The sequence below is a fragment of the Podarcis muralis genome, chromosome 12 (assembly GCF_964188315.1).
Source record: "Podarcis muralis chromosome 12, rPodMur119.hap1.1, whole genome shotgun sequence".
Taxonomy (NCBI): domain Eukaryota; kingdom Metazoa; phylum Chordata; class Lepidosauria; order Squamata; family Lacertidae; genus Podarcis; species Podarcis muralis.
The window spans coordinates 32,574,783-32,591,735 of NC_135666.1; the positions used below are offsets into that span (position 1 = coordinate 32,574,783).

At 41.6% G+C, this 16,953-nt stretch overlaps 1 protein-coding gene across 6 annotated transcripts in view; it reads right to left on the reverse strand.

The window, feature by feature from the left end:
* DGKB (diacylglycerol kinase beta) overlaps positions 1–16,953 on the reverse strand; it is a 251,336-nt gene that overhangs the window by 46,880 nt on the left and 187,503 nt on the right. For all 6 annotated transcript variants that reach the window (XM_077936981.1, XM_028750678.2, XM_028750679.2 and 3 more), the window contains 2 exons: positions 10,830–10,920; positions 3,750–3,945 (listed from right to left, as the gene is read on the reverse strand). In XM_077936981.1, the coding sequence (XP_077793107.1) occupies positions 3,750–3,945; positions 10,830–10,920 (287 nt within the window). The remainder of the gene's footprint in view (positions 1–3,749; positions 3,946–10,829; positions 10,921–16,953) is intronic.

Sequence of the window (16,953 nt, forward strand, 5' to 3'; positions counted from 1 at the left end):
TGCAAATTATTGATAATAAACAGTATTAATTTGAGGGTTGATTATTCTAGCTGTTAATACATAAATACACCTTTGAACATCTTACATTTGTTCTTCAAACCCCCTTGAATTGTTACTCTTGAGCATATGGCTGATCACAAAAGCCAATAGTTTAATTTTTTTTTAATAATTTCAGCAATATGGAGTAATGCGCTCTTGTATGGAAAGTTAAATTAGAAATATTTTCCCCTACAGCTGACTTGGGACTGTGGTGCCAGCCTGGACAGGCTCTGCCAGAGGACCAGGAGCCCAAGATTAGTGGCGGCAGCAGCAGCAGGGAGTTCAAGTAGCGATGGGTAAGAGATTCCCACACCACTGTTGTTGGACACCTCTGTAAGAGAGGGGGAGTTAGCTGGACCAGAGGAGCTGAAGAAGCAGCTGGCCAGTTGGCAGAGCTGACTGAGTTGGAGTTGGAGGGTTGGATGCATACAGGGCAACCAAAGTAGCTTCCATGTCCAAACTGGGGCTAAACCTTGATTGAAATGGGATCTAGAAAATTGGCTTCATCCAAGAGAGCCTGGATGTGGGCTGCAACCATTCACTCAAGAACCTTGGCTAAGAAGGATAGTAATTCCTTAGTTTTCTGAATCCAGTGAGGGTTTCTTAAGGAGTGGTCTCACTCCACACCTACTATAATGGTGTTCATTGTGCTAGGATATATAGAAGCTTGCAGTTTCCCTTTACAACCACATGTTTCTCAAGATCAAATGTATTACACTGGCAATATATGAACATCACCAAATATTTGAAATAAAAGTTGCATGAAGATCTGCATCCTTATTAGCATTCAGACTCTTGCCCAAAGCTATGAACATGGTTCACATTCATGTGAATTATAATTCTTTCCCTCTCTTGAATGTGTGCTTGCGCGCGCGCGCGCGCACACACACACACACACACACACACACACACACACACAGAGTTTGTTTTTTTAAATTGCTGGTGAGAACTGGCTGTTAGATGGGTGAAATTTCTAAATCACTTCTTTAAAAGCACATCAGAAAAAATCTTCTGCCGCTTGCTGAATTTGTTTTGGCATGCAGAGACTTTAATGCACCTGCAGAGAGAATGTTCTCCGTAATGGATGACATCTGGTTTGAAGACAAAAGTGGAATGTCAGTAGTTATAGTAAAGGGTATGACAGTGGTTAGAGCCAATCTAGCTGGCAACTGCTGTGAAGTCTCTGAACAATTGTTTGGAAACATGCAGCTTCTTTAGGAAACTGAATAATGCTTACAAACCGCAAAGGCCACACAGATCCTGGACCATCATTCCCCATCCTGATGCTCTCTAGCTGATGGGGATTGCACCAGGCTGGCGTAGGCTCTCCCAGACATTTGACTCCATCCCTTTAGAGTAGCACGCACATGAGCATATTAAAATTAATCCTTGAAATAATTTAATGTGCAGAGGTATGTGCCTGGGAGTGAGAAGTGTCTTGCTAGCTTTAGGCATTCTCACATGTTATGTGAAAATGAAACTCTCCGCTTTGGACTAGAGCTCACATTTTAAAAAGGAGAACGGGTAGGAAAAGAACAGGGGTTCAAGCCAAAGATAGGAAAACCGTGTTGCTTTTGGAATCTGCTGCTCATCACAATTGCTTTGGTTGTACTGGGAGAGGGGAAAAGATTGTGTGACTTCCTCCATTTGTTGCAATTGTTATACAGTCTGAGGCTCTGGGATAGATGGGACTCCAAAACCCAGGTCACATTTGAGAGAGCTTGGGCTAAGCCTTCTGTGAAATTCAGGCTGCCCTACTTGTTTCCACCTGAAAAGATTTGCAATACTCTGATGTACCTCTGTGTTTTTTAAGCTGCATAAAAGGCCATTTTACCCAGCGTAACTTTCCCCATCATAGTGCTGCAGAAATAATATATACAGTGGACACTCGGGTTGTGAACATGATCCGTGTGGGAGGCACGTTCGCAACCCGCAGCGTTCGCAACCTGCAGCGCTGTGTCTGCGCACGTGTGGGTTGTGATTCAGCACTTCTGCACATGCGCAAAGCACGCTCTAGCGCTTATGCGCATGCGCAGCCGCCAAAACGCAGAAGTAACCTGTTCCAGTACTTCCGGGTTTCGGTGCATACGTAACCCGAAAAACGCAACCTGAAGCGTCTGTAACCCGAGGTATGACTTTATATATAAAGTTGTGCGTGGCACACTTTTCTCTTAATGGTATAGAAAGCCCCTCAGGCTGGAGCTAAGTATGTTGTGTCAAACAAGGGGAGGGAAGAGAGGGCATTCTCAGGGGAAAGGAAGTGGGGGGCAGAGGTGATGTGTGCCTAACACTTTTCCTCTGCAGCCATTTCCCCAGCTACTTTCTCTCACTGGGAAACCTTGTCTGAGAGGAACAGCAGTCAAAGGGCTTGCAGAGGGAAAGTGGTGGTGAGAATAGAGTTAAACCCCTCAACCCTGGCCACTGTATCTCTCCACCACAAATCTCTGCTCCTAGTATTCTGCCTAACAGCAGCTCATACACTCTCCTGCATTTAGGCCCTGGGTGAAGGTTTCTATGGCTCCATTCTCCTCATGGCCCCTCCTTGTTTCGGCTGGCATATTGGTTGAGGAAGTGTGAATTTAGGAAGATTCTCAATATAGTGCAAACCAAACAGATTTATCCCCCTCCCCTACCTGCATGGCATTCTAACCCTAGCCAAATTGTAACACATCTATTTGGTTGGTTTTGGATTACATGGAGTGCTTCAAAATAAGGCTACATTCCCTTTGACATGTGGTACCTGTAGACATAATGGAACCCTAATTTACAGATGAATTACCAAGTCCTATTAAGAAAACTAAAATATTAGGGGGGAAAATAGAACTTGAGAAAACTCCTGGATGTGCTCTCAAATCTGTGGCTTTGACAGGGCTAGCAATTATTGCTTCACTCTGGAAATAAAAACATCTGCCAGGATATTCATTCAGTATAAAGAAATAATGGAACAGATATTAACAAGTAAGCTTATATTTGTGTCTCAGTTCTCAACCCAGCATAACAGACATTAAAGGTAAAGGTAAAGGTACCCCTGCCCGTACGGGCCAGTCTTGCCAGACTCTGGGGTTGTGCGCCCATCTCACTCAAGAGGCCGGGGGCCAGCGCTGTCTGGAGACACTTCTGGGTCACGTGGCCAGCGTGACATCACTGCTCTGGCGAGCCAGAGCCGCACACGGAAACGCCGTTTACCTTCCCGCTAGTAAGCGGTCCCTATTTATCTACTTGCACCCGGGGGTGCTTTCGAACTGCTAGGTTGGCAGGCGCCGGGACCGAGCAACGGGAGCACACCCCGCCGCGGGGATTCGAACCGCCGACCTTTCGATCGGCCAGCCCTAGGCGCTGAGGCTTTTACCCACAGCGCCACCCGCGTCCCTTATAACAGACATTAGCACAAGACTAATGCAAAACCAGGGATACACAAACATATTAAAATAACTTTATATATATAGGCTAGGAAAAGACATTAATCTGAAAACAGAAATCCTTTTCTGAAGCTGTTAAGAAATCACCAAATCTGAGCCCAGACAGGAAGCAGGCTGTTTAGATAGCTGAAAGATCTAAACTTTTCACCTGACCTAGTTAGAATTATTCTATAAATCCTCACCTTTAGGATTTGCTGCCAGATAATCTCTCATACATTGAACAGTCATCAACTATTTGTAAAAGTATACATAAAATCTTGAAGTTTTATTTATTTCTACTTGGACTCTCACCTTGGCATGCAAACTTCAGTTCCTTAGCATCTGTAACAGTGGTTCTTTTATCTGACCTGTTCTTTTCAAATAGACGATGGCTTCGCCTTTTCCTGGTCTCACCCCAAAGATTTGATCCTCCATGCATGCTTGGGATGTTCAAAATGGCAATCCCTTCCAGGGAAATATTGTTTAAGTCTATCTGAAATCCATCACACTTGCCAGGAAAAGAAGAAGAGAGAAATAAAGGGAGAAATCAGTTATCAGAATTAACCTGCTACATGAGCTCACTTCCATACATACTCATTTTCTATGTTTCAGTTTCTGACACAATACAAATAAGCATAGAGGCCCGTGTCTGGACCCCACCACTAACATTTTCTCCACACCCCGGCCCTGAACTGTAGGGCACCTGTGAAATGGAAAATGGAAAAATGTGATAGCGAAAGAACTAATGCCCTCAAATCTAGTCCCCGATAGTCACCAGTTTTGAAGGCACTTGTGATGACATCACAGAGCTTAGTGAGCAAATACTGGTATTTGTTCAAGCTATCGTCACAATCAGCAACAATGGGCCCTTTAGCTCTCTCTGTCAAAGGTTTCATTTACCCGTGGCACTCAAAAGAAAAGGTCAGGAGTTCTACCTTCTGTATTATTTGATGAGCTTTTGGAGAAAAACAACAATATAGAACTAGCCAAATCCAGAAGGGGAGGTTCTCACTTAAATGGTTCGCTACATCATCAGTCTTCAAACTTGCTTCTATTCATTCAACCAAGTTTCAGGTGTTTTAATATATTACTTTTCTGTATGGTTTTCTTCATTTTAACCAGGCATATCTCTTGTGGGAGGTTTGCACTGGTATGATTATAGGAAGTATACAATGGTATGGTTAAAATCAGTCCAAACTACAGTTACAGCCATTTACATAATGCCTCAGCATATGGTAATATTTTGCTCATATTTTGTTTTAGGAACAGCTAACTTCTCAATCTGGTTCTTTCAGCGAGTGAAAATTTGAAATCTCCTTTGTGAAAGTGGCCCAAGTAGAAGCAGAACTGCAACAGCTAGCCTCTTGAGTCAAGCTACGATTCCTTTCAGATTTCAAATGCTTTTTGGATTCCACTTTGATCTATTGTGACATCTCACACCTTATTAGTAAAGTATTGTGATGTTGCTTTTTTTTTTAACATAATATGGCTCTAATTCTGACCTTAATTTTTATATAATATGGCTCTAATTCTGACCTTAATTCATAATAAGTGTTGAAAGCTATATTCACCTAGTAATCTAGGGTAAGAATCATGACAACACTCCACGGATGTCTTTGTGACAGGCATATAACTCCCAATTTGTCTCCCAGTTCTTCTTATTATTATGGTTTATTATTAAGTAATGACCTATGGAAGGGATGTGGGTGGTGCTGTGGTTTAAACCACAGAGCCTAGGGCTTGCCGATCAGAAGGTAGGTGGTTTGAATCCCCGTGACGGGGTGAGCTTCCATTGTTCGGTCCCTGTTCCTGCCCACCTAGTAGTTCAAAAGAATGTCAAAGTGCAAGTAGACAAATAGGTACTGCTCTGGCGGGAAGGTAAACGGCATTCCTGCGCACTGCTCTGGTTCGCCAGAAGTGGCTTAGTCATGCTGGCCACATGAGCCGGAATCTGTCTGCAGACAAGCACCAGCTCCCTCCACCTATATAAATGAGTGCCACAACCCCAGAGTCGTCCGCGACTGGACCTAATGGTCAGGGGTACCTTTACCTGTTTAATGACCTATGGAGGGTAGTGCAGGGTGCCTCTCTGTTGACAGAGGACTAGAAGAAAGAAATAGATGGCAAATGAGAAGTTGAACATAGATGAGAAATAGTAATGGCACCTAATAGTGTCATAGGCCTTCAAATGTCACCACAGCACATCTAATGATGGAAGTTTAAGTGTGGAGCTGCACCTGTTCGTGGTGTGAACAAAGGGTCTTGCCAGCATTAGGAACCATCTTTGAGTGACAAGCAAGGAGGAGGAAAGTGGTAAAGGGTGGAGAAAAAATAATGGGCTGACAGTTGGGCTAGGGGAGAAAACTGGTTTTGTTTGCATTTCCATAAGAGACTTCATCACACACACTTCTTGAATCAATATGCAAACAACAACAAAAACAGCTCTCTTTCAAAATTGGCACATCTTCAAATTTTGTGATACAGTTCTCTGACTAAACAATGTGTACAAAAGTGTTATATATGTTAGGGGGAAACTGCCTATATTAGTAAAAAGTATATACAAAAGTTCTATTTTATTATTATGGGACATTTCTGGCAAAACCTGCAGATTAGTTAAAATTGCATATAAAAATGTATTTATTCAGAAAATTGAAACAAAAATGCTGTTGAATTGTGATGAAGTGTGTTGAAAGCCACCTTTTGGGGCAAGGGTAATACAGACTTAAATTGTACCATATGGTTACCAAGTTGATATTTAACTACCGTAGGGTATTGAGTTGTTATAATACGTTAATTCCATCCCCACATGCAACCTAGACATCAAACAGTGATGTAGAAAGAAGAACTATCCTTCCAGGTCCATGTATTAATATTTCCAAAGTCCTTTAATTCACCATTTGAACCCCAACCATTATTTGTTGCTAAATTAGGGTGTTGCTCTATCATTCATTTCACTGCCAAAAAGGGTGAGATACTAAACGATTGCTTACGTGTACTAACATCATGATGATTTGAATCTAATTTTAAAATCATCTAAATAAAAGGCTTATCCAGTCTCTTGGGCTTTTGTTTTCTTTTATTTTTAGCTTTCTGTTGCTGAGATAGTAACTTGGTTTTGTACTTTGCTGTTGTCCTTTTAATTCATCATGGTTTTAGCTGTTCAGTTTTAGGGCAGGCGAATCTAACTTCAGGTAGATCCCAAGACCCTGGTTTGTGATTAATATTATTAACGATGTGTTATTTAATGGTGCTTTATTAGTTTTACGGCCTTTTATCATTAACTGCTTTCATATGTCACTTGAGGAGATATTATTGTAGAAAATGTGGCCAAGAAATTTTAGGAACAAAAGGAATAAGTCCTACTGGAAAATACAGTAAAGGGTTCTCTGTTATTCCTTGGCTAGCCCAGTCCTACTCTATTCCACACGAATGAACTCTTATATGGATCATACAAAATGGAGGCAATGGGACCTCACTGACCAGACATGTCTACCTCCAGGCCAACATGACCTGTCCAATAGGAAGGTTCATGGAATCCAGGTACATTGACTAGAATTTGTTCACTTTACCCCTATGATAATGTTGTGCTTAATGTACAATGTCCAATGAGCTCAGAGCAGTGTGCCTAATAGGTTGTGCTGGTGCAAATGTTCCAGATGGTGCAAGCTCATCTGCAGCTAGTCACTGTTGCCTTCAGTTCCCTTCCCAAGGTTCACTTTTTAAAAATTAATAAACCCTGGACCACTGAAATCTCACCTTATCCTATCTTGCTTTTTCCTAACCTGTCCCTTCTACTTGGTATATATTTATTTCCATTCTTATCTGCCCATTCTAGATTTCAGGCTTTCTGAAATGTAGCCATTTGTATATGTTCTATGTGTTGCCATACATAATGTTTGAAAGTGGGAGGAAGAAAGAGGACTCAGAGCCATTAGGTTTCCATTCCAAAATTTGCCTTTCTGGATCAAAAGTTTAAATCTGCATACAATATTAATGAAAGGCAGCCTAAAACCTCCAGTAACACATCTTAGAATCACTTGGCAGCTGGGATGAAAAATATTTTTATTGACTTCCTTTTCAGTGAGGGGTGAGAAAGTGTCTAAGTTTTGTATTGGAAGCAAACTTTTGCGGTTTGCTTTTACACCTCACATACATGTTAAACATAAAGACGAATTCTTTTTTTACTAAAAATTCTGCTCATGTGTATACTCACTTACTGCTATACATTCTCGATAAACAGATATTAATTTCATAATTAAAAGTAATCTTGTGTAAATACCCTGCAGGCCTCAATGAATCAAACACATACTGTGTGTCAGGCCTCCCACTGTCTTCAAGTGGAATGTACTGGCTGGATAATTAGATAGTACATATTTTTTAACCTTATTTGCATGCATATTATATCTTTTGCACACTGACAAGCAGCAGTAACAACAAAAGTCAGATTACCACAGGGAATTCCCACAAAGAAGTCTTCATTCCTTATAATTTGCAGCCTAAATTAAAATAATTTGATCTTTGACAAGGATGAAATGTCAAGCAGAAGGGGGTCCTCTACAAGCCACAGCCTGTGGCTTCTGAAATCTGCCTAATTTATGTCAGTCACTTCTTAATACATATTTAAGTATTACACGAAAAAGATGATAAATATGCAATCTGACACCTTTGGTATTTCCCTGCTGTTAATTTATAAAGGTCTTGTGCCCCCCAAACTGACTAAAATTATTTAAATAAAGGGAGAATTGTGATATAAGATAGTGCAGGGAACATATTCACTCAATATTGAACACAGCAGGCAGTATACTAAGACAATTATTTCACTAGGCCTCAGAGTCCTGCTGTGATGAGTTACTTTCAGAATTACTAAAGGATAAATTCTTTTGTTCAGACAGAGGAATTTTCAGTACATGTCCATTTCCATTGTGCTAACATATCAAAGTTGAATTAAGAAAAGCAAATATATTTTATTTGGTATTGTGTTTGTCAGATAAAATGATGGTATTTAGTACACAGCGCCATGTATAAAAGTGGCATAAATAGATAATGATAAAGAATGAAGAAAAGGACTTTGTAACATGGGGCTGCACACTATCCTAAGAAAAGCCCTGCTGGATCAGACTGAAACCAGCCCAGAATCCTGTTTCGCACAATCGTCAGGGATTCCAGGAAGTCTCTGTGTCATATTTATTGCCGATAGCCCTCCTCAGAAATTGGTGCTCAGCAACAAGCTACATCTGAACACTGACATTCCATCTAGCGATCATGGGCAACAGCCATTGACAATCCTAATCTCCATCAGTTTACCACATCTCTCTTAAAAGCAGTGGTAGGGAGTCTGTGGCCCTCCAGATGTTGTCACTCTCCCATCATCTCCAGCCAGCATAGCTAACGGTCATGGATGACAGTAATTTTGGTGCAGCAACATATGGAGGGCTACAAGTCCCTAACCCCCGATTCAGTGTCAGGTGTCACATCTTGCATTGGTCAATTCCATAAATTAATGGTTTGTCGAGAAATATGTTCTGTTTGTGCTGAATCTTTCTCCACACCAAGAATAACTTTCTAAATCTCTCTACAGTGTTAGTTAAGTCACTGGGCCTCTCTTTTCACCGCTAGACGTCCACCATAAATTGCTACGCAATCTGGATTTCAAATGGGCAACCACTTCTAAATCACAACATTTAAAAGGCTCTGCCCCTGAATGGAATAATAGGTACTAAAATTCCTCCTTAGATTGTGGGCCTCTGTTGCTTTAAGGTTCAGGAATATTCTTCCTTGTGGCTTAACCATTTAATGGATGCAGCCTCCTTGCTCAGGGTCCCAGAATAGCTGTCTTCCTACTCATAGTCCTTCATAGCCCTTTGCTGTACTGAGTGGATTCTGAGCATGTCAGACCCTCTGGGCACTTTGTCTGAATGAGCAGACTCAAGTAGTGTCCCTGTCCCCCGAGTCTCAAAGCTTTCTTGGTTAGGGTCTGCAGGTAAAAGCTGCCTCAGGCTGCTCACTATAGTTCCTGAGCTGAGTGAGTGCCTCTTTATGAGTCTGAGCTGCATTGCACCTGCTTAAGACTGCACCCCTTAAATCACCTGCACCGTTTGCCCATATGGCATAGGTGAAAACCCTGCTGCTGTAGACCCACAGTCAATAAGAACCAAGACAGGATAAAGAGGCTACATGGTCCCAAGATATTGGCAACCGCTTATGAATGCTGGTTCTGTTCCTCTCTTCAAATTCTTCACCTAATCGCAAACTGGTGTTCTGTGCACAGACAAAAGTTACTTTATGAAAAGAATGGTTCCCCCACACCCCAAATGCATTCTTTAACCTTTAATTAAGGAAAGCGAGTACAGTTTTCGTGAACTCATCTTTAAAGGTTATAAAATTTAGATGGAATATATAGAAATAAGTTTTTCAAATTTACATTCCCAAAGCTATTCCTGCCTTCACAACTTTCCCCCCTCTATTTTTTCTCTATAGAGATCATAAACTTTCCAGTTGGTTCCTGATGCTAAGTGGCTAAGTTTTGATTTCCTGCTTTTTCAGCTGCTTTAAGAATTTCAGGGTGGTTTTATACCCTACTTTTGCACTTGTTAGCTGCTACGTTGTATCGCCATAGCTGGAGGTTGTTTGCTTCTGAATAACAGTTGCTAGAAACTGCAGAAAGGAAAAGTGATGCTTGTTCTAAGATCCTGTTTGCAGATTTCCCATAGGCATTGGACCTCTGGTCTAATCCAGCAGGGCTCTTCTTATGTGGAATGAGAGGTGACTGGCAAGGCAAGGTATAAAATGAAATGAAATAAGGTCAAACTTCTTTCCCTTTTCTACTGTAATTAATAATTGCCTAATAACAAAACTGAATCTTATTCCAATGTTCAAGTTTCATCAACCGTCACTTTATTTCACTGTCATTGCAGATTTGGGAAATTATTTTATGTTGTTTTTCTGGATTGTCACACTGTAAATTTAGAAAAATTCTGTACACTGCTTTGGAATACAAGCAGTTTATAAATATTCATAAATAAATAAATGCTCAGGGCTATAACAAAAGAATGCCATCAGGATTACACTGGGGGAGATGGCTTCAAAGTAGAACGCATTTTGTTGTCTAACTGCATCTCTTTTGAACTCAGCATCTCTCCCACATTTTTATTTGTATAGAGACCTTTCCTAATGTGTCTTTGAAGAAATGGTTCATATATATGTTTGTTATTTATTTCAAATTGCACTTTTTGTTTCTAGCTAGTCCCTTACCTGCCCTGGGAACATAAATCTGAAGTTGTGGGATACACATTATGTAAATAAATTAAAATAAATGAATAGATTAAAATAAATATTTGGCTTCACGTATAACCCTCCAGTTGCTAGAATAACATATAGCAATTAGTTTCTTACTTCTATTTCTAGGGATTCATGCAGCTTCTTGCAGGTTGCTGAAAAAGTTTCAGAAGTGCCAAATTCGAAATACCAAAATTTATTCTTCATTCTGAAACATAAAGACAAAAGAAAAGAAACATCAATATCTGAACATTTCTTTTTTAAAAAGAAAAAAAGTTAGCATCCTGACTTTCATCATAAGAGATGCTAAGATATGACATCCAGGTTGAAATAGATGATCTCATAATTTTCAAAAACTTAAATGCAGCTGTCAAGAGATATAATATCCCCTACAGCTATAACAGGAAAGTTCTCTAACAGAGATAGATTAGCTAACTCTTAGGGAGTTTTGGCAATTGCCACTTAACCAGAGACATGTCTTGAAAACTTACTGAGTCCTATTTTATGTGTCATACTTGCTAATGTGATTTCTGATGCTGTCCAAAATCCAGTTCTAGGGTATGCCATCAAAATGAAATGAGGTGGGAAAAGAAAAGTAAAAAAGTAGTCTTTCCTCAAGCTAATTCAGTGGCTTATTGTTCATTATGACAGGTATTAAAAAAAATAAAAACACAAGCATTCAATGTATTCCAGATCTTTAAATTAATCAGCTGTAAGGCAGACGTATTGACAGGAAAATGGAATACACTAACAAGTTACTAATATTTAAGAAGCGAGCAGAAAAAGTTAGGTTTTATGGGGCAATTGGATCAGCTAACAGAAAATACACTAATATTTACATAATATTTCAGACTGCAACATACATTACAATTTTGCTGGGCCATACTTTAATAGATATATTAAGTGTTGCAAGCAGATCTAAATAAAGCTATGCTGAAGATGTATAATTTAGGCTAATTTGTTGCATCCCCACTCCCCTTTCTAATTAACTTTAAAATGCACTTTGGGGGTGGGTGAAAATCTGTTGTATAAAAAATGGCTCCAATGGTTCCATCTGCACTACTCAGTTAAAGCAGTATCATACTTCACTGTGAAGAGGGTCTGATTGTTAAACTACTGCAAGAACTGTAGCTCTGCGAGGGGAATAGGGCTCTCTTAACAATTCTCGGCACCTTTACCATACTATAGCTATCAGGGTTCTTGGAGGGAATCCATGACTGTTTAAAGCGGTATCATAGTGCTGTAAATGACATGAATGTGGTCTAAACATCCCCATTCATAAACAGCCCTTTGGGCATGTATAAACAGTGCTACAACACCACCACTGTGCATGGGAGTGAAGACAGAGGAATGTTTTGCAGGCTGCTGATGACAAACAGAGTGCTTTTGATGTACTTTGGTAGCCTTTAGCCTTCCGATGTTGAAATAGGACCCGTTTCCTATGTTATCATTTTAACGTGTGCAGTACATTGCAGCCATGGGAAAGTACGTATTGAAATCTGCCACAACATTTCTAGCAGAGTTACTCTCAATAGTACAAAATGAGCCCTCTTCCCCCACCTTGTGGTCCTTGAGTAAGTGGCCCAAATCTTGTTCCTCTCGAGTTACAGGATTTGCAATGGCCTGCCAGCCTGTTGCTCCTAATTTAAACTTTATGCTCCTGAATTCAGGATATTTCCGAATGATACAGAAAGCACTGCATCAATAGAAACTGCATGGAATTAAGGGATGCTCAATAGTCTTCAGGAATGGCCTAATTGGGTTCCCAGAAATTCAGAACTTAATCTGGAGTACCATATTGTCCTTATGGAACGGTCTCTTTCACATTATATCAAAGGCTTAGATAGCATTTCTTCAGCACCATAGGACTGCAATTGTTTCTGCCACTGGACTCAGCCATAAACTTCAGAAAACAAAGCTAAGCAGGAATGAGTGTCTATTGTTAAGTGACATCAAGTTTTAGCAATAGTTACTGTGACTCATTTTAAACATAGGATTTTTATTCCCCACATCCAAAATATAGTTGTATCTGACTTCCATGGGCCTACTCTGACTTAGTTGGCTAGAACTTTAAAAAACGAACCATTAGCTGACTACACATTTATTTCTGCATGTGGCCATATCTCAGTTATACAGTACTATAGTGATGCCAACCTTATGCAAACTCAGAAAGATATATATATATATACACATGCAAGAGAGACAATTCAGATGAGAGTTCATACTGGATAACAAGAATTTTTGTTCTTCCCAGGGGCAAAAGCTGTAATGCGGAGGATTTCATGCTGAGATCTCACTCCCTCTTTTAGATAACTTTTAATTATAAAGCCAAGCAACAAAACTTTCGGTCTTCACTAAACTACATTATTTGTCACGGAGAAGCAACTCCTTTCAACCTTCTTGTTCTTGCCTCCACACATAAGCTATTGTATCATTCTTGCCTAACCAATGAGTTATGATTTATAAGAAGCTCATACACTACACACCAGACCCATATGTCCCGAAGTTATTTGGATACCGACCTCACATGCCCCACCAGTACAGGAATTTCCATTTCTGCAATGCAACTCCCTGCCACCACTACCCCAACCTGCTCTGTAGGGCTGGGGAAGCCCCTAGAACAGACTTTGGGGTGGGGAATCCTGCTGTGCAAGGAGAAATCCTGCATTGATGGGATGCATTACTCAACACTACTTTGGATACAGCCCAAAAAATGCCTGATACTACATTGAACCATTGTTGGGCAGCCCAGTGCTGTCTACCCTGACTGGCAGTGCAAAGAGTCTTTGGTTCGGCCCTTGGCATCTCCATATGGGGTTGGGAAGGACTCGTGACTGAAATCCTGGACAGCTGCTGCCAGTCAATGTAGACCATATTGAACTATAGGGACTGACATGGAATACATTCCCTATGAGGCAGTAACGGCCTGCAAGGTGCTTTGTGACACTTCATCCCGGCTATTAGGAAGTCATCTTATACCAAATCCATTGATCTAATTACTTTACTATTGCCTACACTGACTGGCAACATCTTCTTTCCCAGCCCTACCCAGAGGTGCCAGAGATTGAAGCTCTTCCTGCAAAGCATGTTCTCTATGACTTTGCCACAGCCCATGGCTACCTAATTTGAGATCTAGATACTGTACTCCATTCCCCCACTACAGATAAGAGCAGTGTTTTGTCGTGACCCCAACAAGCGTGTGCATTTCATGAGCTCTTGGCTCTCTCAATGCAGGATAAAAAAGTATGGAGAGCTACAGCCACCAAAGTTTCTTGTAGGTTTAGTGGAGCCAGTTTGGTTATCAATACTAAAATAGGCTGCAGTGCAGCTCTGCATTATGATGTTAATTAAAAAGCCCCCTACTGTTAAAACTATTTTATATAACCTTTCTGATTAAGCAATTAGATGGCATATTATCAGAAAAAATTGCCCTGAGTCTAAATATGGAAATAATAAATGTTTTATTATACACTAGATGAGCACGTGAACATGGCATCACAGTGGGCACAGCTAAACTTTTTTTTTTGAAAAGTGCATAACGATGAATTTTGTTTATTAATAGAAAGGAACCAAATGGGTAGGTGTAATGTAATTCTGAAAAACTAAGCCCTTTCCACCTTAAAGATAGCACACACAGGCAATGCACAGATGCCCAATTTATAGTGTCCCAACTTTATCAGTATTTAAAGAACAGTCAAGTGTATTTATAATTCTTCACACTTTTGCACACTTGGGCCTTGATCTAGGGATTCTTCTAAGATACAGCTGCTGTGTACATGAATCTGCCCTACTGAATAGATATCCAATGGTGTCACCTTTGTCAGTACCAATAATAAATTAGAGAAGAGCAGGGTTGGTGAAAAGATGCCTAAGACCAAGGCCAGCCCAATACATTTTAGTGCCTGCGACAAAGGAACAGATCGACTCCCCAGCCCTTCAAGGAAAGTTGTGTAGAATCCAAAGCTTGTCAACTTATTTTGTCACCCAAGGTAGAAAATGCCACATGCAACTCTTCCTTCTCCTTAGCAATAAAAACAAAAACATGCATAGTGGAGTGTGCCTCCTTGGGAGAAGTCAAACCGCTGTGTTAGCAGCACAGAAGTGACCTCCCTGGGGCTCAATTTTGGCAATGTTTATGGAGGTCCTAGGCTACGGAGGCAACAAAACTCTTGGCCTTGCCATTGTGGTCCAAAGGAAAGCAGAGCAAAATGTTTGGCACCAGCTTGGCTGCAGGAGTTGCTGGATGGAGGCCTACAAGGCACCATTCAAGCATCTTGGCGACTCCTCTCCAGATTTGTGTAGGGTTTACGTCTTAGCCTTTTCTTCTCCCGAAGATAGCAAGTGGGTTATCAGCATATTCATCCACTATCGATAGCCTTGGAAAATGTGACAAATTAAATAATAATAAAAACAAAACCTGCTCTCCTTTTGACATATGCAAAACCAGCAAGATCAGTCTTTTGTCCCATTTAGACAAATGAGATGTGCTGCATACGGGTTTCTTCTCATGCATGCAGAAACCTCTTAAATATCAAGCAGGATGAGCCACATACAAAGGCTCCCTTTGCCCTCAAATAATGTTATTGTCAGGGATGTTTGTGTGGAGAATAGTGGGTTTTTAATTTAAAACATTCACTAGAAAGTTGCAACTGAGTTACTGAAAAACCTTGCACTATATTTGTTTTGGTATGCTTCCGATTAATAGTTCAGATTAATTTTGACTTTATTTTTATTCAAGCTACAAAGTTTTTGTTATCGGTTTTTGAACCTGCCCATCTAGCTCAGTACTGTCTACATGGGTAGCCAACATGGTGCTTGACTACAACTCCTATCAGCCCCAGCCAGCATGGGGAACCGATTACCCCTTAGTCACTGGCAGGAGCTCCCTAAGATTTTATACAGGTAAAACATGTGCTCTGACAATGAGCTACAGCAATAACCCTAACCCTGAACACAATCTGAGCTTTTTGAATTGTTCCTTTGCTTGAAAACCAAGGAGGAAGTTTTTGAGCATTTGAAAGGAAGGTTTGCAAAACCCAGAGAGTGTTCACACATCATCTGCCAGCTCTGCTTCAACAGCAACACAGAAAGTGGGGGGAGATTGCCAAAAGCAAGGAGAGCTCACAGACAGGCACCTGCCCCTCTCCTGCTCAAAGCTGAAAAAGGAGCTTCTGAGTATGCACAAGAGCCTCATTTGCAAAGACAGAAGCCTGTCTTTGAGCTCCCCTCACTCTCACCTGGGGACGCGGGTGGCGCTGTGGGTAAAACCTCAGCGCCTAGGACTTGCCGATTGCATGGTCGGCGGTTCGAATCCCCGCGGCGGGGTGAGCTCCCGTCTTTCGGTCCCAGCTCCTGCCCACCTAGCAGTTCGAAAGCATCCTTAAGTGCAAGTAGATAAATAGGTACTGCTTTATAGCGGGAAGGTAAACGCCGTTTCCGTGTGCTGCGCTGGTGCTGGCTCGCCAGAGCAGCTTCGTCATGCTGGCCACGTGACCCAGAAGTGTCTCCGGACAGTGCTGGCCCCCGGCCTCTTAAGCGAGATGGGCGCGCAACCCCAGAGTCGGTCACGACTGGCCCGTACGGGCAGGGGTACCTTTACCTTTACCACTCTCACCTGCCCCCCCCCCCGGCTTCATGGAGGTAAGGCAGAGGGGGCTAGTTGCAGCTGGGGAACTGGGGGAACTCCATTTCAAGTCCATCCCAGACTTAAGTTTGGGGTAACCTCACAATGGGGCACCACTTTCCAGGTGAGTTCACATCTCAAGCCTCTCTGCTCAAAGTTAACCGGCACCACTAAGTTATTAAAGCTTTGGTTCAGTAGCATTATACCCCTTTAATCCCCCCCCCCCCCCCGCTTCTAGTCTAGAGCAGAAAAACAAGTTCACATGGATCCACTATGTTTTTATAGTCCTCCTATCACCAAACCGAGAGTGGCATAGTCACCAATTCACACATATCTAGTTTTAGTGTTTTAAAGGACAGGACAAAGTATCGTTTATTCCCATGACATCTGTTCTCATGTAATATAATGCTTTCACCAGCGGCGGAGCTAGCTGCTTGAGCACCCGGGGCGGTGCAAATACCCTGCACCCAAGGGCGGGGCAAGCCAGGGCAGAGCACGCTGCGCTGAACCTCCATAGAGTTCACAAGCCCCACATTGCCATTTCGGGCAGCGCGGAGCCTGCAGGTGCCAAAGCCACCACGTCACTCCCCAGGAGAGACGTGTGGCTCAGGCAAGCTG